This window comes from Papaver somniferum, chromosome 5 (genome assembly GCF_003573695.1).
Source record: "Papaver somniferum cultivar HN1 chromosome 5, ASM357369v1, whole genome shotgun sequence".
Taxonomy (NCBI): Eukaryota; Viridiplantae; Streptophyta; class Magnoliopsida; order Ranunculales; family Papaveraceae; genus Papaver; species Papaver somniferum.
Genome location: NC_039362.1, coordinates 209,776,870 through 209,802,001, shown reverse-complemented (window position 1 = coordinate 209,802,001; position 25,132 = coordinate 209,776,870). Strand labels below are relative to the sequence as shown.

At 36.0% G+C, this 25,132-nt stretch overlaps 2 protein-coding genes and 1 pseudogene across 28 annotated transcripts; 1 reads left to right on the top strand and 2 right to left on the bottom strand.

The window, feature by feature from the left end:
• Positions 1-1,326: 1,326 nt before the first annotated feature.
• On the top strand, positions 1,327-2,870 carry LOC113280673. The gene is made up of 3 exons (XM_026529269.1): positions 1,327-1,404; positions 1,486-2,030; positions 2,141-2,870. Exons 1-3 carry the CDS (start codon positions 1,327-1,329, stop codon positions 2,868-2,870), a joined length of 1,353 nt encoding a protein of 450 aa, XP_026385054.1.
• Positions 2,871-6,534: 3,664 nt separating this feature from the next.
• On the bottom strand, positions 6,535-13,702 carry LOC113284497 (DExH-box ATP-dependent RNA helicase DExH8-like). Of its 27 annotated transcripts, none has more exons than XR_003328190.1 (13): positions 13,308-13,702; positions 12,991-13,177; positions 11,561-12,891; positions 11,334-11,368; positions 11,071-11,145; positions 9,431-10,935; positions 8,843-8,963; positions 8,696-8,763; positions 8,485-8,601; positions 8,253-8,393; positions 8,053-8,162; positions 7,273-7,947; positions 6,535-7,165 (listed from the first exon to the last, which is right to left on the bottom strand). XR_003328190.1 is itself a non-coding variant. In XM_026533990.1 (5 exons), the coding sequence occupies exons 1-4, from the start codon at positions 8,859-8,861 to the stop codon at positions 8,109-8,111; spliced, it is 489 nt and encodes a 162-aa protein (XP_026389775.1). In that variant the 5' UTR covers positions 8,862-11,064; the 3' UTR covers positions 7,676-7,947; positions 8,053-8,108. The 27 variants fall into 27 exon arrangements, 1 of the variants encoding a protein (XP_026389775.1); XR_003328191.1 differs by having other exon boundaries at positions 8,843-8,884; XR_003328181.1 differs by having other exon boundaries at positions 8,696-9,745; positions 10,091-10,152; positions 10,836-10,935.
• Positions 13,703-16,248: 2,546 nt separating this feature from the next.
• On the bottom strand, positions 16,249-19,927 carry LOC113280672 (annotated as a pseudogene).
• Positions 19,928-25,132: the final 5,205 nt, after the last annotated feature.

The following is a 25,132-nucleotide window of genomic DNA, read 5'->3' as shown; positions in this document are numbered from 1 at the left end:
GTTTCTTAGATGATATTCACATTACAGATTTAAATGCCAAGTTGTAGTCAAGTTAGCGCTAATCAGATCAACAACGTCAAACCTAATCCCAAGAGTCTATTTGCATCCATAACCCAAATTTACGTAGCTCTGTTCACTAGAAAGAAACTACAGGGAAACTGAAATAGTAAAGAGACCTAAAAAAATATGCCCCCACAAGACGATCTCGATTTGTCTTTCAGTGCTACTGAAAATTAGTACCTTCAGAACCAAGGCAATCACATAAACTTACAAAAAGATATACTAACCCTGAACCATCTTTATCAAAGCCTCGATATCTAATAAATTAGATGCCACAAATACTGTTCCTTGTCATTACTTTGGAAATTATCACATGTTCTGGTCTTAACCCTTCAACAATAACTCTAGTTGCAAATTGTTTGTATTTTAATGTACATTATATACTTTGATGGATGTTGGCATTTTTTAAATATCATAAACTCATTTTTAATGTTGCAGGGAAGTGGGATCCGTAGTTAAATTATCTCTGTGTACATATTCTGCTAGTTAGAAAAATTATTTATATCTTAGATCAATCTAAGTCTACATGCTTTGCTTCCTTGAATGATGAACCAGATACTTTATGATTTTGTGTCTCATGTGCTAGTACGTAACATGTACAAAATAAAGAATGCTTAACTTTTATGTGTAGAACTTGGAAATTCTGAATGTTACTTGAATACGCCAAAATCTATGAAGTTTGACTTGTTTTTATCAGCACCATCTTATTGGCTCATAGAAGTTTAGAACACATAAGATGTGTATTCTGAATGTTACTTGATGGCAGTCAAGTTGTTTAGGAAGGTTCTTTAATCTTACTCATATTTTTTTGACTTTCAAGTTGTACATTCATCTATTTCTATGGATGACCACCCAGGTCAGGGCATTTAGATTGGGTGTGATTTTGTTGAGTATAATTACGATGGTTGTCTAGTAGCACACCGCATGAACGTATTACATCGCTCCGAAGAGTTTGTCGCAGAAATGATTATTTTGAGTTTGTCTATTGTATTAGTTTGTCTCTCATAATCACGATCTCCACACTTATTTTGTTAATATATCAGTGGTGAGTGGAGTTCACTTGCGTGGGAATTCTAACATGGTTAACATATATTTTTCAAGTATTTTTTCCTATATCTCTTGTTAAATTTTTCTGGCGCTTCTTTTCGGGACATTTAATTCTTGGTTTGGATCAAGTATAAATCGTTCTTATTTTCATTTCTTATTTCCCGTATTAAAGTACTGAGTCTAATTATTTTGTTGTTCCAGGAATTTAACGGCTAAAATATGGATAAGAGATGGATGCAAGGAAAACCTAGGTTGTATCCTGATTATAAAAGAGGTCTCCAAGAATTTATCAAGATTGTTCGCGATCACAAAGATAGCATGGGAAGGACTCGTTGCAAGTGTGCCCGATGATAAAATGGGCATTTGGAGCCAATCCAGAAGGTTAAAGAACACTTGCAAGATTTTGGCATATACAAGAATTACACCCTATGGGTACACCATGGTGAAGATTATGAAATTGTCTCTGACGACGACGATGTGGATGAGGAAGAAATACAAGGCGGTACATCTAATGGGGTTAGTGAACTTCTTGAAGATGTGTGTAACAGAGCAACCAACAATGAATATTCAGGTACACAAGACAGTTGTGAAAACATATATATGTTTGATAGTCTCTTGAAGGATACCTTCCAGTCGTTGTATCCTAATTGCAAGAACTTTTCAAAGTTAGAGTTTGTTATGAGGTTGATGCATATCAAGATAATGAATCACATGAATAACAAGTCATTTCATATGATACTTGATATAATTAGCGCGGCATTGCCCGAAGGTGAGACACTACCAGAGACCTACTACGAGGCTAAGAAATTATTGAGGATCCTTGGACTTGATTATATAGTAATTCATGCATGCAGATATGATTGTGCACTTTTCTGGAAGGAAAATGAGAACCTTGAAAACTGTCCCGAGTGTAATGAGTCGAGGTATAAATTTATCGAAGGAAAGGGGAAGAAGATACCTCAGAAAGTATTGCGTTATTTTCCACTCAAGCCAAGGCTGCAGAGATTATTCATGTCAAGGATGACTGCTGAAGATATGAAATATTGGATAAAATATGGAAAGGGGAGAAAAATATGTTTATGCATCCAAATTCTAAAATTTTTCAAGAGCTCGACGAGAATTATAAGTGGTTTTCCAAAGATTCACGTAATGTCCGACTTGGAATTGCAAGCGATGGGTTTATTCCATCTAATGACCTCAATGGAAAACCACACAATATTTGTCCTGTAATTTTTGTTCCGCATAATTTTCCACCTTGGAGATGTATGAAAGAGCACTTCATATTTTTCACTCTACTAATACCAGGACCTAACCGTCCCGGGAATGATATCGACGTTTATCTAAGGCTGCTGATAGATGAATTAAAAGAGTTATGGGAAATTGGTGTGGAGACTTTTGATGCAGATTCAAAGGAAGTATTTCAGCTTCATGCCGCATTGTTATGGACGATTAATGACTTCCCTGCATATGGAAACTTATCTGGATGGAGTACTCATGGGTATCTAGCTTGCGCTGTTTGTAATAAAGATACACGTTCGATGTGGTTGAAGAATGGACGGAAGATATGTTACATGGGTCATCGTCGTTTTTTGCCACGAACTCATGCTTGGAGAGACATAGGAAAACATTTATTTGATGGAAAAACCGAAAAAAAGTCAAAGCCAGAGGAGTTGTCTGGAGATGATGTGTTATTGTATCTAGAAGTCGTCGAGCAGCAAGATTTTGGGAAGGCACCAAATACCAAAAAAAAGGAAACGTCATGATTTTGAGTTAATTGGACAAAAAAGAGTATTTTTTTCGAATTACCATATTGGACTAATAAATTGCGGCGCAACGTTGATGTCATGCATGTAGAGAAAAATAATTGTGATAGTGTTGTAGGAACACTGATGGACATAAAGAAGAAAATTAAAGATACCATAAGATCTAGAGAAGGCCCGGAAAGATTGGGTTTGAAGAAGGAGCTACATCTAACTAAGAGAGGTAATAATTTAATTAAGCCACCTTCATCTTATACTTTATCAGTTCCAGAGATAAAGATATTATGCGAGTGGTTGAAGTCGGTCAAGTTTCCAGACGGCTATGCGTCGAACATTGCTCGGTGTGTAAAGGAAAAAGATGGTAAGATATCCAGAATGAAGAGCCATGATTGTCATGTATTTCTACAACGGATTCTTCCTATTGCACTGCGTGGTTTCCTGCCAAAAAATATATCAAGTGCGTTAGTTGAGCTTGGTGGTTTCTTTAAGGAATTGTGTTCGAAGACACTAAGACTGGAAGTACTAGAGAAAATGGAAAAGGATGTTTCCGTATTACTATGCAAGTTGGAGCAAATTTTTCCACTAGCATTTTTTGATATTATGGTTCACTTGATAGTTCACTTACCACGTGAAGCTATTCTTGGTGGACCCGTGCAATATCGTTGGATGTACCCAATCGAAAGGTAATTAATATCACAATTAGTATCATTTTTTGAGGTTTTAATACTTTTCTCAAGTATCCGTATTAGATTATGTTCGTGTTTCTAAATACAATTACAATTACGTAAAACCTTCACTAATGCCACCTATTATAAACATCTCCATAAGTAGCTTGTTTTTTTAAATTCAGTTGATTGGTGATCTGTCTATACATGTGATTCGTTTACAAGTTATCAGATACAAAATCCAATGGTAGATATATTTTACAAAATGATGAAACATATTGTTGATGATGCTATCTACCCATACTAGATAATTTTCCAAATCCTATTACTTTTCCTAAACCTGACTTGGCTTTTGATTTTGCTTTTGCTTTTTATCATAAGACGGGTAACTTTGAATTTATTGAATCTCTCTATTATATTGTCTTTCGCTGAACCAATGTTTGATCTTGAAATAGGTATTTACGCACACTAAAGCAATATGTACGAAACAAGGCACAACCTGAAGGTTCCATTGCCGAGGCATACATCAACAACGAATATCTTACTTTTTTCTCTATGTATCTACATGGAATTGAAACACGTTTCAACCGGGAAGATCGAAATCATGATGGTGGCTCTGGAAAACCAGTTAAGGGGATGAGTGTTTTCTCAACTGATGCTCGACCGCTTGGAGCTGCTAAAAACGTGATGTTGGACTTGAAAGATACCAGCAAAGCTAGATTTTGTGTTATGAACAATACTAAAGAGATAGTACCGTACATTCAGTAAGTGATATAACTTAGAATGAAGTAATTTATAATGGTTATGCATAATTAAAAGAATGACGCTTTTATATATTATGTATATGCAGAGAGCATACGAAAGAACTAGAAAAGGAAGACCCTCATAATATGGATACGAGACATGAAAGATATTTTTTAAATGGTTTGAAGAACGGGTAAGTACCGAATCAGATTATTTTATATACCAAGACGTTGTTGTTGCTGTTATCATACTTCGAAACCATTATTAGTAGTGGACGTAGCATGGGTATAAAAACTTAGTATATTCATGGGTATAAATTGTGTTAGTTGGATGAGTAGTATTTTAGGTGATTTGAGAATGTCTATGTAGTTGATACTCATTTTTATCTCGATTATACTGTGTATATATAAATGAAACGGGTAATTTTGAATTTTTGGTGATAATGAAGAAAATGAGATACATGTTAGCCAAAATATATACACATAATCTTAAAATACGAAGATGACCAGCAATCACCTAGATGTGATGCCAATATTAACTTCTGATATTTTCATTTGATGTTTCTTTTAAGATTTCCTCCTAAATTCTTATTCAACATTGAGTGTCATTATGTTATTTGGTTCTTTCGGTTTTGTACCCAACTTGCTCGGACTTTGTGAAATCTATCATTGGGATTAGAATTAACATTTATCACTTTATAGGTGAATCGTTTGCAAGAAGAGAATTCTCCTAATGTTTCAGATGAAATATATTCACTAGCAGTTGGATCTGATCCACGTGTAGTGCGATATAGTGGGTGTATCACTAATGCAATTCGATTTCATACAAGGGAACGTGAAATTAATTTGCGAACACAAAATAGTGGTGTGTAGTAAAGGGAGAGCACCAGTCTAATGTTGCTGATTTTTATGGTGTGTTAACAGATGTCTTAGAGCTAAGTTACATGTATAGAAAGAAAGTTTTTCTTTTCAGATGTGATTGGTGGGACATCGATAAGAGAAGGAAAAATATTGTTGTAGATAGCCATTTTACTAGTCTTAACTTCTCTCAGACATGGTACAAAGACGATCCTTTTGTGCTTTCTGACCAAGTGCAACAAGTTTTCTACCTTAAAGACCTTAAACTGCGTGGAAAATGGCATGTTGTTCAGCATGTAATTCCTCAAAATGTCTATTATGTTGCATGAAGTTGCAATGAGGAAGTTACTAATTCAAGGTTGAATAGAAATGATGTCCCTGCTGAAGAAGTTGATATAGATACTGTTATTGCTGATCTTGAAGGTTCTAAGGATTATATTGAGGAAGAAGAACTTGAAGGATAAGGCGGTCTTTTGAGTGAATATGACAATGAAGATGAAGGTATTATATCAGGTGGCTATAGTGATATTGATTAAAGAATATTATTTAGCAACTACATTTTTTTTTTGTAGACCTTTTTTTTTTCCTTTCATTTTGCAAAAGATCTTGATTGCTAGTTGTTTCGATAAGTTTACTTGTCATTTTAATGGAAGTTGTCATTTTGAACTATAGTACTAGTGTACAAACTTTCGGAGATGCTAAAAAAAATAGAGTATGGAAAGGATATGTACCACGAAACTAAGTTTACATTAAAAAATATTGTCCATTCTAGCGATCACAACAAAATTGTGCAACACCAGTAGCATCACAGTGGATATAAAATTTGTAAATAAAAACTCAAATCGTATATATTCTAATCAGCTAAGACGTTGTACTTGTACTTGTAATATGAAAAACGGCAGACTGTACAAATTATTTTTTTACGACATATGAAAACGTTTAAAATAAAATACAATTATCATGCATTATATACGTCAAGCATAACCATTGTAGTTACGACATTTTATTTTGTTGATAATGTAGAAAGGTATTTGTAATAGATGCATGTGTCGCAAAAATGTTATTATCGTAACATCATCACTGAGTGGCAAATAAAGGGTTTTGCCAGCATGATAAAACGTTGTTAATACATGAGCTTATTTGCAACATATGAGAGTGCAGATAAAAATATATTTTTCTCAATGATCACACAATGTCGTTAATGATTGGATATTTGTGACAGATTTGAGTGTTAACAATATATATGATTATTCGCAACATTTCTGAAGCGTCAGTTATAGAAAATGATAATTATTTTAAATTAATAATTAAAAAATAATAAATTTCCCACGCTTAAAAAGGTTATGAAATTTCATATTATTTTTTTTTTAATTTTTATTTTAAAAATAAATATTTGCGGCACAATGGCAGGTGTAGCAAATAACCTGTTCCGACACTTCTGGGAATTTAGCAAACACAATACATTTGTGACACTAAAACCGTCACACATAACTAATATTTATGAAATTTTCTATAATGTTGCAAACATAATGTCACAAATACGTCAGTTTGTTGTAGTGGTAGGGGATTTTTATAAATTGGCATCTTGTATTGAGTCTGATCTCTTTAGATCATAGAACTCATCTTCAGAATCATCTTCAGTCAAGCCAAGCTGATTTGCGGTTTTTGCATACTGCTCACTTTTTAATGTTTTCTTGCTTTTCATAACACGAACACTCATCATTTGCTCGATAGTACCAAGAGATGGTCTAATTTCACCCCATATTTGTATTTTATGAGTCTTTACATTCTTAATTGGTTGTGGCATACTTGTCTCTGAGTTGAAACCATCTGAACCCGACCTTGACCCACTATTCGTATCATCTTCTTCCACACCGTTCTCCAACAAAGTTGTTGGTTCCCATTCTGAAGCTTCGGCACCTGATGTTGTGTTATCTCCATCTTTTGATAAGCTATTTAAGTGTAGTTGAGCAGAAAATGCCTGCCTCTCCAAGAAGTTACTCCATCTGTCTGATCGCTCATCTTCTTCCTCCTGCATCACAAAGATTATCCCTTAAGACGACACTCGTAATATAAATCCTTTCACTGACTGAAGACACTGAAGAAAAACTGAAATCTCATTTAAGGACATAAATATACCTTGAAGATATTAGCATACTCTTGATATCTCTTCAAATGCTGAGGTCTCACTACGAATCCGTAAGTATCCCTACTCACAGAAACATGTATGAATTATCACTAGTGGAAAAAGAAGTTCCGCGACCGTCAGGACATGTCATATATACGTGTTATACGACTACTTTCAACCGTATCTGTTGGGGTCTCTGATAAAGCGTTGATGTCTCGTACGACCCTGAGCCGTGGGTCTCAAAATTTACAACCGATTTTAGGGGTAACGAGGTACAGACCATTAGAAGTGGGTCTCAGATTTAAATTATAATATAAAAAAAATATAGATTCAGATTTGCTGAAATGCCTGAATGGCTAAATCTGAAATAATCTGACTGCATCAATGTCAAGTCAAATTAAGTGGAACACAAACTGAAATTCGAATGATACTTCAAATTTAAACTCAAACTGTGAATTCAACATTCTTTCATTTTATCCATTGGGTTTCAAACTACACAAAAAGGGATGAAATTCCGAGTTCATAACAATACATGCCTGAGCTAGTAAGTTCTAACAACAACATTTTGAACAATAAAACGATAAGCACCTCCGATGACGATGAATTTAGACAATACTTCATGATTGATATCAAGTAGAGCACCCATGTGTTTGTCCCTGGTTCACATACGACAAAAAACATCGTTCCTGCAAAGCAAATCAACAACTTCGTTTAGTTCATCATACATGGTAGAGCAAATTAAGTTACTAGAGATGACAGTATTATTAAAAGTAAGTTATGTAATATGTTACAGAATTCAATCAATGATCTGGACTCCAAACTGCCCTCCAGTAGAAGCATATGCAACTTAATAACTAATAATACTATCTGGGGTAAAGATGACCATCAAGACATGAAGTATCTGCGGGTACACAAAAAACTGAATATTAGAAGATCAAAAACCATTGGCAAGAGCTTGGCATGAGGAACTGTTAAAAGGATTCATACATACTTCTGAAACCTGATGCAGGGATGGCTGCAAAAGATTGTGGAAAGAAAACCACTCTTCTTCAAGTTTAGGGAAGAGTATTTTAGTAGTATTTGGTTCATCAAACTTGAGAAGGTGCTTCAGCCGCTCTACACGATGCTTGTCCTTCAACGACAGATCAGTATAAAGAATCAGAGGAACTACTAGAAATAAATGTTTGCATGTAAGAAACATTAATAATAGAACAACAACTTACCTTAAAAGCACGCTGCCAGAACTGATATGCACAAAGGTTACCCATGGATTCCTTCTTACCAGTTAGCACACTGCTCTCATCATCCCCACCAAAATAGCTGGCTATATACTCTGCAAACTGAGGATGAAGATAATATATATTGAAGACAATTTATAACTTACACTTTGTTCCATGTCCAAGCAGAACTGTCAAAACAAAAAATTAGACATACCAACTGATCCTGTCCAAATGGACGACGAACTGGCAGAGTCGACCTGTCCTGCCTTTACGCTGCTCAGCCTAGAGTCGATTAAAACAAAAAAGGTTGTTAGGCTCGCTAGCAACCTATCAAACATGGTATAATACATCTTCTTCTTACTTGAGACTTGGATACCCATAAAAGTTCAGCGGCATCCTTTTCCTGTTATTATCCCAGAAGACTTGTAAAACTCGACAAGAATCAACAACAAATGCCACTCCAGGAATGGTAACTGATGATTCTGCAATGTTGGTAGCTAAAATAACATGTAGTGTATAATCGAACAATTCAAATTCAGAGAAGCGTCAAATTATAAAAATTTGACACATGCATGTGGAATGAATAACTTCATATATGTTCTGATACTGTTTAGGGAGTAGGACACTAGGACTGGGGAGTAGGTCAAACAAAAAGAGCAGATGATAAGGAGTAACAAAAGCCTGGGGTTTGTGCAACTCAGGCGATATTGCTTCAGGTATTATGAAGCTAACTTAGGTCTGAGATGTGAACTAAAATCTCAACAAGTTTTGACGGTGGCGGAACCAGAATTTATACTAGAGGTTTAATTTTTTTAATATAAAAAATACGACTTTTTGTTTCAAAAAATGACTATATATCCAGAAACCATTAAAGTGTGGTTGACATAAGACTAGTAACGCGAGGTAGGTATTGATATCCACCAACAGAAACAAGCAGTACAATACAAACCTTACGATGTGACTTCCAAATTTTCATGGTCTTTAAAGCTTGTTCAGTATCAATGCTGCTATGCAGAATGTGCACTTTGAAAATAGAACTCAAAGGGCTTAAAAGGAAATACTGCTGCTCCAGTGAATAGTATGTTGGGAGGAAAACCAGAATACTCTTCTCGATATCAGGTTCATTTTCATGAATATGCAACACCAGATCATGAATGAGTTTGTGCACTTTAGGCTTGATGTCAGCATCAGACGAGTCGGGGCTTGGGCCAGAACAGTATGTACTAGACAAGGACTCTTAGTTTAGCCCAAGAAGTTCAGAAACCTGGTTAACAATAAGATACAATCACCGTCACAGAATTACCAAGACATTAGGAAGTGTGACATGAATATTTGCTTCAACAAACTAAAACACAACTAAAAACTCAATGAACTCAGGCAAATATCCCAATTGAGAAGATTAAAACAATATGAGCTGAACACTTACTGCCATATCTTGACAGAAGTTACAAAAATTGTAAAAATAACGGGGCCGCGCATGTGAAAGCATTTTTAATAGATCAAGAAGGAATAGATTTAATTGCATGTTCAAGATATAAAACTTTTTCTTGGAAAATTGTTTGCTGGCCGGAAGTTGGAATTGCAAGAACATCAACCCTTTCATCCCTACCAAGGTCCTTGAAGTAATCTCTGTATCTCGCAGTCCCTGCTGTAGCGGACATCAAAACCAACCTTGCAGGAAGTGAAAACTATTATACAACAAATATTACCCCAAGATATTTCATAATAGAGTTAAAAATCTGAAGTAAATCAAAACCAGGGGTCAAAAACAAAACTACAACTCAACAGATTCAACCAGAGATAAGCAAGTCCAAAGGACACAAATAGCAAAACATTTCATTAACGGAAAAATCAACTTAATTAAAACAGTAGCACGTGCCGGAAAATAAACAAACAAACAAACAAAAAGAAAACGCCAACCTCAAATCTTTGTCTTTGAGCATAAACTGCTTCACACATGTTATAGATTGTTTTTGGGACCTAAATAATACATACTAGAGCTGAACAACCAAGTTCCATCAAAGTCTGGAAAATATTCACACTAGCAGTACCACTTTAATTTAAGAAATAATAAGAAGATCAAATCAAAAACGTATGACACGTAACAATTCTTGAATGTTCGACCCAAACCTAATCAACCATAAGAACTAAACATCCAAAATAGATCAAAACCCATAAAGATTGACATTCTCGACATATAAATTCAACAACTGAGACAATTTTCTGAAAACGATTAACACCCTTGCAAACACATTAGGGATATTTTAGAAAAGCTACGAGTTTTCAAAGTACCATAGAATTAACCATATATATCTACTTCTTCTAAATTCAAACATGACTAAGTTATTTGTCACCTCTAAGACCACCACCACTAAATTGAACAATACTCAACACAGAAATCTCTAGTTGCTGGCAGATTTCGTAGTACAAACCGGAGCGCCATCTTCTTCAACACTATAAATAATTAACTACTGTTAAGAAAGCAGTCTATAACAATCGAAAGTGAGACATTATCTCAAACAGGTAACAAAAAATGATGACTAAGATTAGCTCAAACAAGGGAAAAAAGAAAGGTAAGAAGAAAATTACCCCAAACTGGTGATTAATTTCAGCTGTTGATGGATACCCAAGCATCCAAATCCTTCAAAGAAACCAAACCCACGCCTAAATCAAACAAAACAAAAACCCAATTAAGAAATCAATTTTTTCCTTCGATCATTTTTGAGAAACTAATGGATCCATATCAATTTCAGTTTCATGAAAACCCCCAAAATAAATCAAAATTAAACCATTTAAATCAAAATTACAAGTAACATGATAGAAATAATCGTTGATTCAACAACAAAACTCACCCATTTTTAACAGGATTATTCTTCCATCTTCATATCTACAAATTGAAAACGAAAACAACAATTAGAAGAAGAAAGAGAGTGATTGCCAAAGAGAATAGACAGAAAAAACATAATTTATAGAAACCCTAACAGTACCCCCAAATTGCATTTCAAATCTGAATAAATAAAAGTTGTACAAAATTAAACCCTCCGAACAAAATAAAAGAAAAAAATCGGTTAGTTACAACCTTACCGCAAAGATGAAAAGAAGAAGATGGTTCAAGAACAATGGTTTTCTTCCTCTTTGCTTACGTTTGTGGTTCCAGGTTTTATTGGAAAATTCGATGATTTTTTTGGAGGAGATGAAGAAGATGGTGAAAGGGGTTGTGTTTAAGAGCAATGATTTAATTGATTTTTTTTTTGCAGTTTTGATTTGGTTGTGAGGATGAGGAAGATGGATGAGAGAGGCGCAGGAGACCGAGCGTAGAAGAAGAAAGAGAAAGTGAGATGAGAAATGGGAGAGAGAGAAAGAGATATTTATATCTTAGATCAAGTAATAAAAAAGTATCAAATATAAATCGGTTTTTTGTGGGTCGCGGGATCGGCAGTAGATTTAAGGAACAATAGTCAATAGTAATTATTCAGAGACCGTTATTAGTCATCTCACAATTTTCCATGTTTTTATCACATTGGAGACCGCTATATTTGGTCAACGGTCTAACTACAGTCATTGAGGGTCCGATGTGGGTCACGGAAATCTCATTTTCCACTAGTGTATTCTCGGTAACTACATTTTAGAATCAAAATCAAAATGCAACCCAAATTTCCATTATTCTCCGTAACTACATTACAACAAAATCGCCTAAAATGTTAAAACATGTAACTACCCCAAAATTCATGCCAATAACAAAAATGGTGTTGTATTCTTCACTTTAACACACAATACTCTGGAATCCTAACAACATGTTTCCAGTTCCACTCTCAACAGCTCTCCACATTGCATCTGTAATTGCTCAAATTCAAAATACACCACAACCTACAACCCTTTTTCAGCAATGTCTAAATTTTTCAAGGAGGTAACTGACATACAAGAGCTACAACAAGAGGCAGATTCCGATACACAAAAGGCATTTCTGGTAATTGACACATCCAAATAACAACCAAACCTCAGGATAATAAGGATGTTACCTCTAATGCTCAATGTAATTTCAAATTCCTAGAAACCTAAATGTTAAAACATGTAATTACCACAAAGATCATGCCGAGAACAAGATGACGATGTCTTGTTCATGTTAACACACAACTACTCTAGAATCTTAACAACATGTTATTCAATTCCACTCTCAACAGTCCACAATGCCTCCGTGATTGCTCAAATTCCAAATACAACTCATTGAACTACTCAACATTATTACTCATCTACATTTTTCAGGCAGTAGACGACAATACAAGAGCTACAACAAGATGCAGAATTGCATGCAAATACAACAACAAAGGAAGGAGATTATGACCAGAGATGAAATCAACAACATATCAATTGAAGAACTAGACGACATAAATCGATCCCTACTATTCTTCTCTGCAAAAAATTTATCATCATCAAAATCATCGAAACTAAAATCACAACAAAAAATCAAACTTTTGTAAAAACAAAATCAAGAAAAGAAAACCCACATACCGTATTGATCTCAAACGCATCGAAGCCGTTTGAAACTCTATTTTCGTTGGTTGAAGAGAGCAGAATTGCATGCAAATACAACAACAGAGGAAGGAGATTCTGACCAGAGATGAAACCAACAACAGATCAATTGAAGAACTAGACGACATAAATCGATCCCCTACTATTCTTCTCTGCAAAAATCTCCCTAGAGAGAATCGAAAAAATATGCAAAAAAAATCAAAAATCAAACTCAGAAATCACAAAAAAGCAAGCCAGAAATCAAGATCAAACACACCCAAAGAGTAGACATAAACAACAAGAAGAGAAAAAATTACCTTTGAACTGTTCTTCTTCTAGTGATCTTTCTTTCTCTCAGTCGCTCCCTTTTTTCCTCTTCTCACCGTGTATATGAGAATTTTACTCTTGCCCCAAATCAAGTAAATATATTACTAGTAATTTTCGAAAATAAAGAGAAAGAAATTATTTTTTGGGTGATGCTGGAATAGTAGTGGCAACGAGGAAGAAGGTGATGCAAAGATCTCTCTGAATCTTCAACTCGAAATTAAGAAATTGAAAATCAAAAACAAAATTATCAATCTTTGAATCTGGAGAATCAATCTTTAACCTAAGAAGATGAAGAACACAATCATAGTGATAGATCTCCTTCTAATAGTGGAGGACGTGTTGGTGACGACGGCGGAGGTTGTGGGAGTTGCAGAGGTACTGGTGGTGGTTGAGAGAGAAAGAAGAAAAAATAAAAATTCGTTAGATATAATTGAAAGTTCAAGGAGGAAGGGTAAATATGTAAACACAAAAAATATTAATGGACCCTTGATGGGCTTATAGATGGAGAGGGATATATATATTGTGTGATAAGGACATTTTTGTAGCCCATCAAAAAGAGGGACAATAGTTCAATTTCCACTAAATATAGCTGACACAAAAAAGGAGATCAAATTTGGAATTGATCATCTAAAGAAAAGAACAAAAAAATAATGAGCCAAGTGAAATTAAGAAAAACAAACAAACACTAAACGCCTCACATCCACCTCAAAGTGGCCGATAGAAACACGAGTCTCATAAAACTATTACCATGTTAGCCGTCAAATCCAACATGGATATATTAATTAAATACTCTTCGATTTGAAAACCTTCAAAAATATCCCTATCACATTATAAATATACCCCTCCTCTTATATATAAATTTTATCTATTAAAAAATAAATTATTTTAGTAATCTATTCAATATAAAAAACACTAATTTTCTATCTTGATCACTGCATCACCGCCTCAAACTCTACCGACGGTAATTTACCATCACTTCACAACCATCACCAACATTTCACCATCACAACTCCGCCATTCATCGTCACCGCCGCCACTACCGCCGTCGCAACCACCATTGCCTCCAAATCCACTACCGTTGCCGCCAAGTTGATAACGAAATTGAAATTTTAAAAATAAATTAGGTCCAGATTTTTGTATCAATAATCGAAGTTGATTCAGATTTTTGTATCAACAACCGAAGTTGACACCAAATTTTGATGTCAATGACCGAAGTTGATATCATATCTGATGTCAACAACTCAAGTTGTTACCAAAATTGAAAACTCAGAAATTAGTTAGGTCAAGATTACGTATCAACAACCCAAATTGATCCCATAATCTGATGTCAACAACAAAAGTTGATCCCAAAATCCAATGACACCACCACCTCCGCCGCCAGCATCACCACTAGCATGTGAGATATAAATAAAATGATTCAGTAAAATTCTTCCTGGACGATGCAACCCTCACTTAGATCAATACCAGTGAACCTTTAGACGTAATCATGATTACGAATCTTGGCTGGAAGACGTAATCATGGTTACGAATCTCGTGAAATGTCTTATTTAGAGAGGTTGGAAGAGGTAAGACATACATTGGCATGTTATGATTCATTAAATGGGTCTCTAGTTGAAGTAGATAATCACGATTTGTCTAGAATTATAAATGCACTCTTAGAGTATCACAATGGACGACTAAAACCGAAATTTTGGTCCGGAAATCACACGCAATCGAACGAATTAGAGATTAAAAACCAGACTAAAACCAAATATCAGACCTTATTTGGTATGGAACCCGGACCAAAACCAAATTTAGTCGAGCGGACATTTAAAGTATGCCTGATACCGAATGTAGGTATAATGTCCGTTTATAACGGGACGTAAGTATAAAATCCGTATGATGGTGGGGCGAACATTATACTTACCTTTGAATCAAAAGCAAGTGTAAAATAGGCGAAGGTATAATGTGAGCCTGATGAGAGGCGAACATTTAATGTGAGTTTGAATAGGACGGGGATATAATGTGTGCTCGACCAAATTTTATTCGTGCACCGTAGCGTAGCACCTCGGACTAAACCCAAGGTTTTTGGTCTTTGATTTTGATCGCACCATGTAAAACTCTTGCTTGACAGACCAGCTGATGCAAAAAGCAGAGCAGTGTTTATTATCCGTTTATGTTGCACTTAAAGCTGTAGACATGCATAAGAGTTGCCGAGGATCTAAAAGTTCGCTTGATATCATATGTTAAAGTTGAGTGTATGAATATGGGTTTTCAGAGCAGTAGCTTGTTGTTCTCTTTTTAAAAAATTGGATCAACTCTTGAGTCCTTGTGTTGTTTGTTTTAATTGTTTCAATACAATTGTGCTTGTGACAGGGAAATTGCTAGCACATGGATATCAAAAGGGCATGCGATTGATTCATTTGGAGAATGAATCGAAGGCTTCTATATTAGCAGTGCAGTGGTCTTATAAGCTGGAGGTGTTCGAAGACGATTTTTGTTGGGTACTTTCATGTTTCAAATGGCACCCCGATTGGCGTAGCCTTATTTATACCAACTTCAGTCTAGTTTCGCTTTAACTCATTTATCAAGTGAACCCCAAATGTTATGTATGACATGAATCTTGTTCAGTTAAATGGTTATGAACATTTAAGAAAGAACAAATTCCCATTTCAGATTAATCCAAAAACAACACACAAAAAAAAACAATTGATCTTAGCACCCTAATCGAACACTTAATAATTTTCAGTGACATTTCACTGTTCAAAACAAATTCGGTTAGCTATGGTCTTCTTCCGCATCTCTTGACTAGTGATGCAATTCAATCTTTCAATTACATTACTGGGAAGACACACAAAAAAAAAAACTCCATTCTCTATTCAAATCCTAGTAGGCTCCTTGGTTTTCAATTACGTTACTGGATAATTAGACACACTCAATTCAATCTCTCAATTACATTACTGGGTAAGAAACATACTCGATTTGTTTAGCCAAGTCTGGATTAATGACCAGATACATGTACCCCAAATAACCCCAAATCTCTCCCTTCGAGTCCTTCAAAATCAAAAAGAATTCCCCCTTATAATTTCCATGCCCCACAATACAAACCGCATGTCTAGTAGGATTCGCGTCTATAGGTACATTCTTGTCTCCACCATAATACGGACCTCCAACATAGTTGTAGTAGTCTGGATGACTAGCAAACTCTGGAGTGAGGCAAGCAAATAAAGGCTGTTTGCTAACAGCCTTAATTATCTCCATAGCTTCTACCGGAACATAAACACAACCCTTAATCCATACTATTGATTTCTTTCGAAGTTCACAGGATTGAGACTTAACATAAGGATAATCTTCAGCCGAACAAATCCCATGAAACTTAATAAACCTATATACCACGTGGTCATTTGACCATAAGTAAGAAAGTGCTTACTTTCAACTGCAGATACAGCTGCACAAGCCCAACAGGTACCAACTTTTTTTTGACACATGACTGGAGTAACTGCACCCTCTGCCCGCCAATCTACTATAAAAGGCTCAACAGCATTAAGAGATCTTTTCAACAGAAAGTCTGCACTTCTTTTCATGTCTGTGGGGCACTTCTGTACAATATCTTGTTCTGCTTCTCTAATCACCATCCTACTTTTGTTGTCAGACTGTGTACCATCAGATAATTCAACTCCTAATATTTCCTCTTTACAAAATTGAGTAGACTTAGCAGATATATCAATCATGCCATCAGAATTTAAACCTAAATTAACTTCAATGACAGGCAACCCTTTAGGTGCATAAGGCACACCAATCAGTTCAAAATCTGTAGCCACATCTTCACCTTCAAGCAAGCGTAGAATAACTGGGGTTTGATTGTGATCACCTGTTGAAAACTGCAACCATGACACAATACTGACATATTAAGTTGAATAAAAAAAATATTAAGCAAAAAAAGATAGAGATCAGGAACTAACCCTTGTACTTATTGTTGTTGGAATGAATTTGTTCTTGTTAATCAAAGTTGTAACTTCACCACTAAAGCTCTCAACAGCAATGGAGCGGGCAGTAATTTCTAACAGGAGGACATCTTTCACATATCCATGATGGATGCCGCCATAAATGGCAGCACCCATGGCAACTGCATCATCAGGACTCACCACTATGCTTGCACTGCTAAATATCTCAGAAACAGCTTCTTGTACTAGAGGCATTCGTGTCATGCCTCCTACACAAAGAACCTCATGAATGTCTTCCACAGACACGCCAGCATCCTTCAAACAGACCCTGCAAGCATTCTGAGTTCTTTGAATCAGGTGATTGAAAAGCGACTCAAGCTTCGGCCTTGTCAAGGTGATGTTCAAGTGCTTAGCTCCTGAAGCATTAGCTTTTATGAAAGGCAAGTTGATCTCAGATTGGGAGATCGATGACAGTTCAATCTTAGCTTTCTCAGCTGCCTCTCTAAGCCTGTGCAGAGCCAATCTATCCTTTGACAAATCAATTGAGTCAGTTCTCTTGATCTCACTGACCAAGAACTCCAACAGGGTGCTGTCAAAATCCACTCCACCGAAGAATGTATCACCACTGGTAGCTTTCACCTGCATAGATTAACCAGTTGATAAAAAGCGAAGAATTTAGCGTCATATAGCAGAAACCTACATAGATTAGCCAGTTAGTTAAGTATAGCAAAGAAAATAAGCGCAAGTCACATTGCAGAAACAGTCATCTATTTACCTCAAAAACATTATTGCAAATCTCAAGGATCGAAACATCGAAGGTTCCACCACCAAGATCAATAACTGCTATGATTCCATCCTTAGTGTTAAGCCCATAAGAAAGAGCAGCTGCACTTGTCTCATTGATGATTCTGTGTACATCCAGACCAGCAAGTCTCCCTGCATCCATTGTAGCTTTTCTTTGTGGATGACTGAAGCCACCAGGAACTGCAATGACAGCTTTGGAGACGCTCTTTTCAAGATAGGCCTCAGCTATCTCCTTCATCTTAGTAAGTACAAAAGCACCAATTTGAATGGGTGCGTATTTCTGGCCATTAGCCTCAACCCAAGCATCACCATTTGGAGCTTTAATTATCTTGCATGGTACCATGTTCATCTCTTTTTGTGTCTTGGAGTCATCGAATCGTCTACCAATTATACTGTTTTGTATAACAGATAGTGTTGCTCAGGTTAGTCACACCTTGATGCTTGGCTTGAAAACCAACCAAAAGTTCTCCCTTCGGGCCGAAAGCAACAACGGAAGGTATGTTGTGTACTCCATCTGCATTATGAATAACTTCTGGAATCTGTAAATGCACCAGAAACCGTTACGCATACACAAAAGTTACTTTTTCAAGGGAATAAGGAATGAAGACAGAGGAGAAATCAAAACGCACATTATTTCGCATCATCGACACACAAGAGTTGATAGTCCCTAGATCGATACCAATAACGTCATTACAATAAGGTGTTAAACTGCCAGAAACCCAATATTGAGTAATTAGCATAATCAGTGGATAACAAGAAACACATTCATCACATAAAAACAAAAGGAACCATCCAAACCTGTAGGTTGATTCATCTGCACCCCTCCATCTCTCGTGCACTATTACCGCCTCTGGAATCATGTCCTCAATATAGCTTTCTAAAAGACCTCCAGACAATTTTATGGTATTCTGCTGCTCTTTTCCAGCCAGCATGGTTTTGGCAGGTGCAGGGGAGAAACCCATAGCTCTGAATTCTGCTAGTAACTTGATGTCAGGAGCTATCTCACCTTGAGTCTGATTGTCAGCTGCTGTACAAATCTCCTGCATCCAATACAACCAAATGTAAACAACAGCTTTACAATACAAGGATACAACATATTATGGCTAACTTTAAAATCAAACCACTTGCAAAAGATTAAAATTACCTTCCCCTCCATCACTCCAATTACATCACTATCATCACCAAGAGGTTTTGGTTTTGAGCTGTACAAAAACATAACGTACTAGCAAAATCAGTTGACAACAGGAAATTAATTCATCACATAAAAACCAAAACGAACCACACAAACCTGAATAATCTAGCTAAATTCCCCCATTTCTGAATTAATGGAGTATTTCTTCTTGGTGTTGCACCAGGCAGCTGCAAAATGAAGGAAAGTAAGTACCTAGATGATTATCATGAATAACAAGGACCAAGAAAAGAGCAAAATACAACCAACAACAAACTAAAATTACACGAATTGATTAGTTTTCTCCATCGCATAAACAAAAACACCATCAATTTCTTTGATTCAGTGCCTAATCTCCATTCTCCACTTAGTCAAGTCTTTGCAAAGTCATACATGCTCAACAAAGTTTCTGAATTTCGCTGTGTATGATTTTTGGTTTGTAAAGAAAACAATTCAATCGTACATGCTCAACAAAGTTATTATGATAAGAATGACCACTCAAAAACAACTATGTGCAGTCTATTAAGAAGCAAAAAACAAGCAAGCCTTAAACTTAATGACCCAGTCTTAAGATGTAATCAACTTACACATCTTGTAACTAGATCAGTTGAGTTTACTGAAGCCAAACGTAATCTAAGTAAAACCGATGTCGCCATTAGCAAAAGATCTTCAAAAGAAAGAGTACATCTGCTGCCGTTTTTTCACTTACTAGGGTTTTGGTTCTCAAGTAGATAGAGATATTGATAAAGTAAGTTGAGAGTGAGTAGTAGTGGGTTTTCACCAACATTTCTTGATCATTCTTGGATGAGACCACACACCGTAATATTTGCTGGTCAACTCGGCTGCCAAAATGAGTTGGACCTGAAAATAACTCTTGGGATAGAAGGAACTTTGTAATGTAGAAAGCACTACACGTTCCACCACATTAGCCACAAAATGTGTTTGGACTCCGGTTTGGCTAAAACGTTCTGTATTGTCGTCACTGCCACACGTTAACCGTTTTTCTCAGTCAAGTTGGTCTAAGGCGCCAGCTTAAGGCGCTGGTGGTGTGGGATCAAATCCCCCACTGTCAACATTTCAAGGATTCTGAGGCACGGTTTCTTAGCAACTGGGTGCTTGCGAGGTGATTTGTTAGTAGGCAAGACCAGCTTCACGGGTGAAATCAAGATGCAATGTAATCATGTGAGGATATTGCATACTTTTTTTTTTGTGTGTGTGTGATTACATCCCCCCCCCCCCCCCCCCCCCCAGAAAACTTAAGCCATCCAAAATTAATGTAATAAGAGAAATTCAGTTTCCATCCAAAACCTGTACTGTATGGAGTGTGTGGAGGCATGTCAAAAAAAATAAGGATTGCAATTGAACATGACCCAAAAGAATTCTGTTTGTCTGTAAATGTGGTGATGATATGAAATCCCATGTGATGTTTCTTGCGAAGGTCACAGACTTGGCTAGTAGGTAATCAGTCAGACTGTGCACATCAGTCAATTCTAGGGCTTCCTCTATAGTCTATCAAGATGAGAACAGAAAAGCCTTAAGAATGTTATATCAAGATGATCATACATATACTTAATTATGTGCACATTATTTTGATACTCAAAATCGACGATTTGATTCAGTTTCTTCTAGCAAGTAGTGTCTTTTTCTCTCATGTCTAGCTGCAAGTACTTGCTGTCTTTAGCAAACAGTAGTGTCTCTCTCAATCATGTCTAGCAAAGTTAATGATGATCATATGGCATATCAAGCTAAGTATGGTAACAGCGTAAGTAGTTTTGTCAGTATATCAACCAGACTGATCAAAGTGATATTGATAAATCTACTGGTCTTATCATGTAACCTCTTATTATGTGATGTACTTAATCAACTATTTCTCTCTTTTTCCATATATGATGCGTTTGGAGTGTCTTTTCTCTCTAGCTACATATCTACCACCAGTACTGAAAAAACAAACTTTGACCAAAAAATTTGATCTCATATATGTTGGAACATGTAATTTACAATGGTCTAGAATGATCTAGACAAATGTAGAGAAGTGTAGAAAATAAGTACTCTAGAATATACTAGAGTTGCCAAAGTTGGTTGAGATTAAAAGTTGTTATTGTCCAAAGGAATGTTCTAGATTAGAAGAATCTAGAGAACACTAGTTTATATCAATTGTAAAAGAATATTCTAGATAGGAGAATTGTAGAAGAATATGGAAAGAACTAATGGTTTATGTAAGCCTATAAATAGGCATCTTGTACACCATTTGTAAGCAAGCAAGTATCAATACAATTAGAAACTTCAAGTTACAAAGTCCTTGCTTCACCACCTTCACTAATAGAATTCTAGGAGCTATATACGAGCAACATCACTATGCTCGTATATCTCCGCAAATATTACTCAAAGTTAAAATTATTTCAATTTCTAACATGGTATCAGAGCGGGTTCGATTCAAATGGGCGTCCAAGTTTCCGCTACAAGCTGAAGGTGATAATTCCGCACAAATGAAGTTCAAAGTAGATGAGAAGACGCAAGGTACGTCTCAATTATCCAAGTTCCTTACTTGTTTTACAACCCCCAATAGAAACCAGATATCACCCAATTCTAGTTTAGAAATATATGAAAAATAAAGAAAAAAAAATAAAAAATGTAGCAGCTCGTGAAATTAAGGTAGAGCTGAGGTAGTTCCTAGAAATAATAAGTCTCCCTACAACATAAAATACAAGTAAGCAAAGTAAGAAAAATATAGTTTCACCTCCTTCCGTTAACAAAAAAAAAAAAAGTTAGAAGAGAAGTTTCCATCCTCGCAAAGAGATGCACAAAAGAGTGCATTTTCTAAAGAAAAATTTGAGGGAAGAGAGCATCAAAGAATGCCTCCTCAAATTACAAAGATGGCAAAAGAGAGCCATCTTGTAAATATTCTACTCATAAAGTTGAGTAGGCGAAACCTCTGAACCTTCGATGGTCAAGTTTCGTGAAAGGCAAGGAATATCAACGGAAGGCAAAGCCTCTGTATTGAAGATGGTGTAAACCGTGAAGAAGAAGGAGGAATTCGACACAAGATGAAGCTTCTGAATCTACAACGATCAAGCTTAGTAAAAGCTAGAAAAGTGGACAAGTATCCACCATTACCAAGCCAATTAAAACTAAAGAAGACATACAAAAGCAATGGAGACGAGTACACGGCGAAATTAAGACGAGATGACGTCGAAATGATTGGAACATGCATAATCAGGCAAAGGCGAGCATAAGCAGCTAAGGGCGAGTTAGGATTGGGTGAGATCAAAATAAGAGACCATTACAAATTAAGAGAGGGTGTTGGAACATGTAATTTACAATGGTCTAGAATGATCTAGACAAATGTAGAGAAGTGTAGAAAATAAGTACTCTAGAATATACTAGAGTTGCCAAAGTTGGTTGAGATTAAAAGTTGTTATTGTCCAAAGGAATGTTCTAGATTAGAAGAATCTAGAGAACACTAGTTTATATCAATTGTAAAAGAATATTCTAGATAGGAGAATTGTAGAAGAATATGGAAAGAACTAATGGTTTATGTAAGCCTATAAATAGGCATCTTGTACACCATTTGTAAGCAAGCAAGTATCAATACAATTAGAAACTTCAAGTTACAAAGTCCTTGCTTCACCACCTTCACTAATAGAATTCTAGGAGCTATATACGAGCAACATCACTATGCTCGTATATCTCCGCAAATATTACTCAAAGTTAAAATTATTTCAATTTCTAACAATATATAGTGCTGAAACACTGCTTATCTAGCTCTCTCTAAATCACCAAAATGGCAATAAAACAGTTGCTTTATCCGAGCAAAAGTCCTGTAGTATCTGAATTGTCTAGATTTGATAAGGCAATACTTTCACATGTAGATGACCTTTCAAACATATATATTTTAAGTGAAAATGGTACAAAAAGGACTTTTGTTTTGTTTCTTCTTTCAAAAATTTGCTTATTGCATGCAAGTTAACAACTACCAAAACACACAGTGCAGGTATAGCTATGACTATGCTAACATCTTTTTTAGGCTTTTGTAGTTTTTGTCTTTTCTGGTCCATCTCAAAAATTTTATTATACTGTTTTTTTTTTCCTTGCCATTTTTCTGTTAAAGAGTACAACTCTATGACCATGATTACAGCAAAAGCTAATGGTAAAATTGTGAAGCAGTATTAATTAATTAATTAATTAATTAAAGTAGTTAGTAATTAATCCGGGCTTGATTGGGTATACCCATATTTATATGGACATAGTGCCCTTATTAAGGGGAGGTCAAAATGGGTGAAGTTACTTTAGTACCCCTACACTAATTAATCCTATTATTTAATCAAATAACCCTAAAATTAAAAACCTAAAAAAATGTTAATCTTCTCTTCTTCTTCTTCATCTACATCTTCCATGAAAATCATAGAAACAAATCTCTGCAAATAATCCAATTTGATTTTCCTGAAAAATGGTTGAATCCAAACGATCAAGTAGCCACACAGATTCAACAGGACATATCAAAAGATCTAAATCAGAGAAAAAAAGTAAGGGAAAAGTTGGAACTAGTAAACCCGAAAATCCAATCTCTGACAATGTTGAAAAGAACCCTTCACCGGTGAAAAGAAGACTGTAAGTGATTTCTAAACTCAAACCCATTATTGTTTTGTGTTTTTTGATTGTTATATTAGTTTAGCAATCGGAAATGATGATTTTCAGGGTTTTTAGTCGGCAATTTTTTTTTTTTAAAATAGGATGTCGGCCTTAGGATTTTAGTGTTAGTCGGCAGGGTCATAACATGAAGGTCATGCCGACTTTTCATAACAGCCATGACAACTGTGAAACATTAACCAAGGTCGGCAAGGTAATCAATAACCAACCTTGCCGACCCTTTTCTAGTCGGCATATTCTTTGGACTTGTACCCTTTTCTAGTAAGCAATTCTTTAAAAGTCGCTTCTTTGTCCTCCATCGAACCTTCTAGCATCATTGAGATATAAAACTCATTGTCATTTTCTAGCCGGGCGGCCATCTTCTTTCTTATGTATTGGCATTGTGTGAGATTCTCCTCAACCGCTCCACCTAGGTGTCCCAATTGTTGGGAGGCAACGCGAAACCCATAATTTCCATCATTTGGTACGTCGTCTGTACTAATAACGACTCTCGAATAATTTGAGGGAGTTGTACGCGATACTCTTCCAATACCGGTTTTACTACATTCCTCGGATGACCTATTTTCTTCACAACATCTTCTTAACTTGCTTGACTCTCAAGAGGTGGAGTGTCATTTGGATTCAAGTTTGAAACGGTTTGTCGAGGGTTTTTTCCTCGGATGACTCCTTTTCTTTACAACAACTTCCACACTTGCTTGACTCTCAAGAGGTTGAGCGCTATTTGGATTCAAGTTTGAAAACGGTTGGTGTAGTTGTTTCTTTCCTCGGACGACCTCTTTTCTTTTTAGCCGACTTTTCTTTATATTCCGTCTCGGTATAATCATGTCCGGATGGATCACATTTTGTAAAATAATCTTTAATTTCTTTTGCCCTCGTCTTTGTGGTAGGTGGTCTACCCGTTAGATCTTGTTTCCCCGGTTCTTGAAGTTCTTCCATAAAAGGGTAAACAATCTGCATCAACTTGTGCTTCATAGTTTGTTTGTCCAACCTATTCAACATGGGGTACTTATCGAGGATTATTCTCCCAAGTTCCATGTTGCCAAACTCTTCACCGGGATCTTCTCTTGGAGCCGTTTTGAAAGATTGTTGCTTCCTATAAGGATCAATATCTTCAATCGGAATCGGAGTTTTATACCTACCAAGCATATGACGACATGGAAGTCTGATAGCCTTCATTATCCTACACTGACAAGGAGTGCTCGGGTCGTCATACTTTTGATACAACTTGAGATATTTCCTCATGAAACGTATTGCCCAATGCGAGACATTGCAA

What these genes read in the sequence shown, in the direction of transcription:
- LOC113280673 (XM_026529269.1), top strand. Translation starts at nt 1,327, where the DNA reads ATGGATAAGAGATGGATGCAAGGAAAACCTAGGTTGTATCCTGATTAT. An exon ending in TCCAAGAATTTATCAAGATT is followed by an intron (nt 1,405 to 1,485) that starts GTTCGCGATCAC and finishes GAGCCAATCCAG; the next exon opens with AAGGTTAAAGAACACTTGCA. An exon ending in CCCGAGTGTAATGAGTCGAG is followed by an intron (nt 2,031 to 2,140) that starts GTATAAATTTAT and finishes TGACTGCTGAAG; the next exon opens with ATATGAAATATTGGATAAAA.
- LOC113284497 (XM_026533990.1), bottom strand. Translation starts at nt 8,861, where the DNA reads ATGGGTATCCAAGTCTCAAGTAAGAAGAAGATGTATTATACCATGTTT. An exon ending in CATTTGGACAGGATCAGTTG is followed by an intron (nt 8,595 to 8,695) that starts GTATGTCTAATT and finishes CTCAGTTTGCAG; the next exon opens with AGTATATAGCCAGCTATTTT. An exon ending in TCTGGCAGCGTGCTTTTAAG is followed by an intron (nt 8,394 to 8,484) that starts GTAAGTTGTTGT and finishes CTGTCGTTGAAG; the next exon opens with GACAAGCATCGTGTAGAGCG.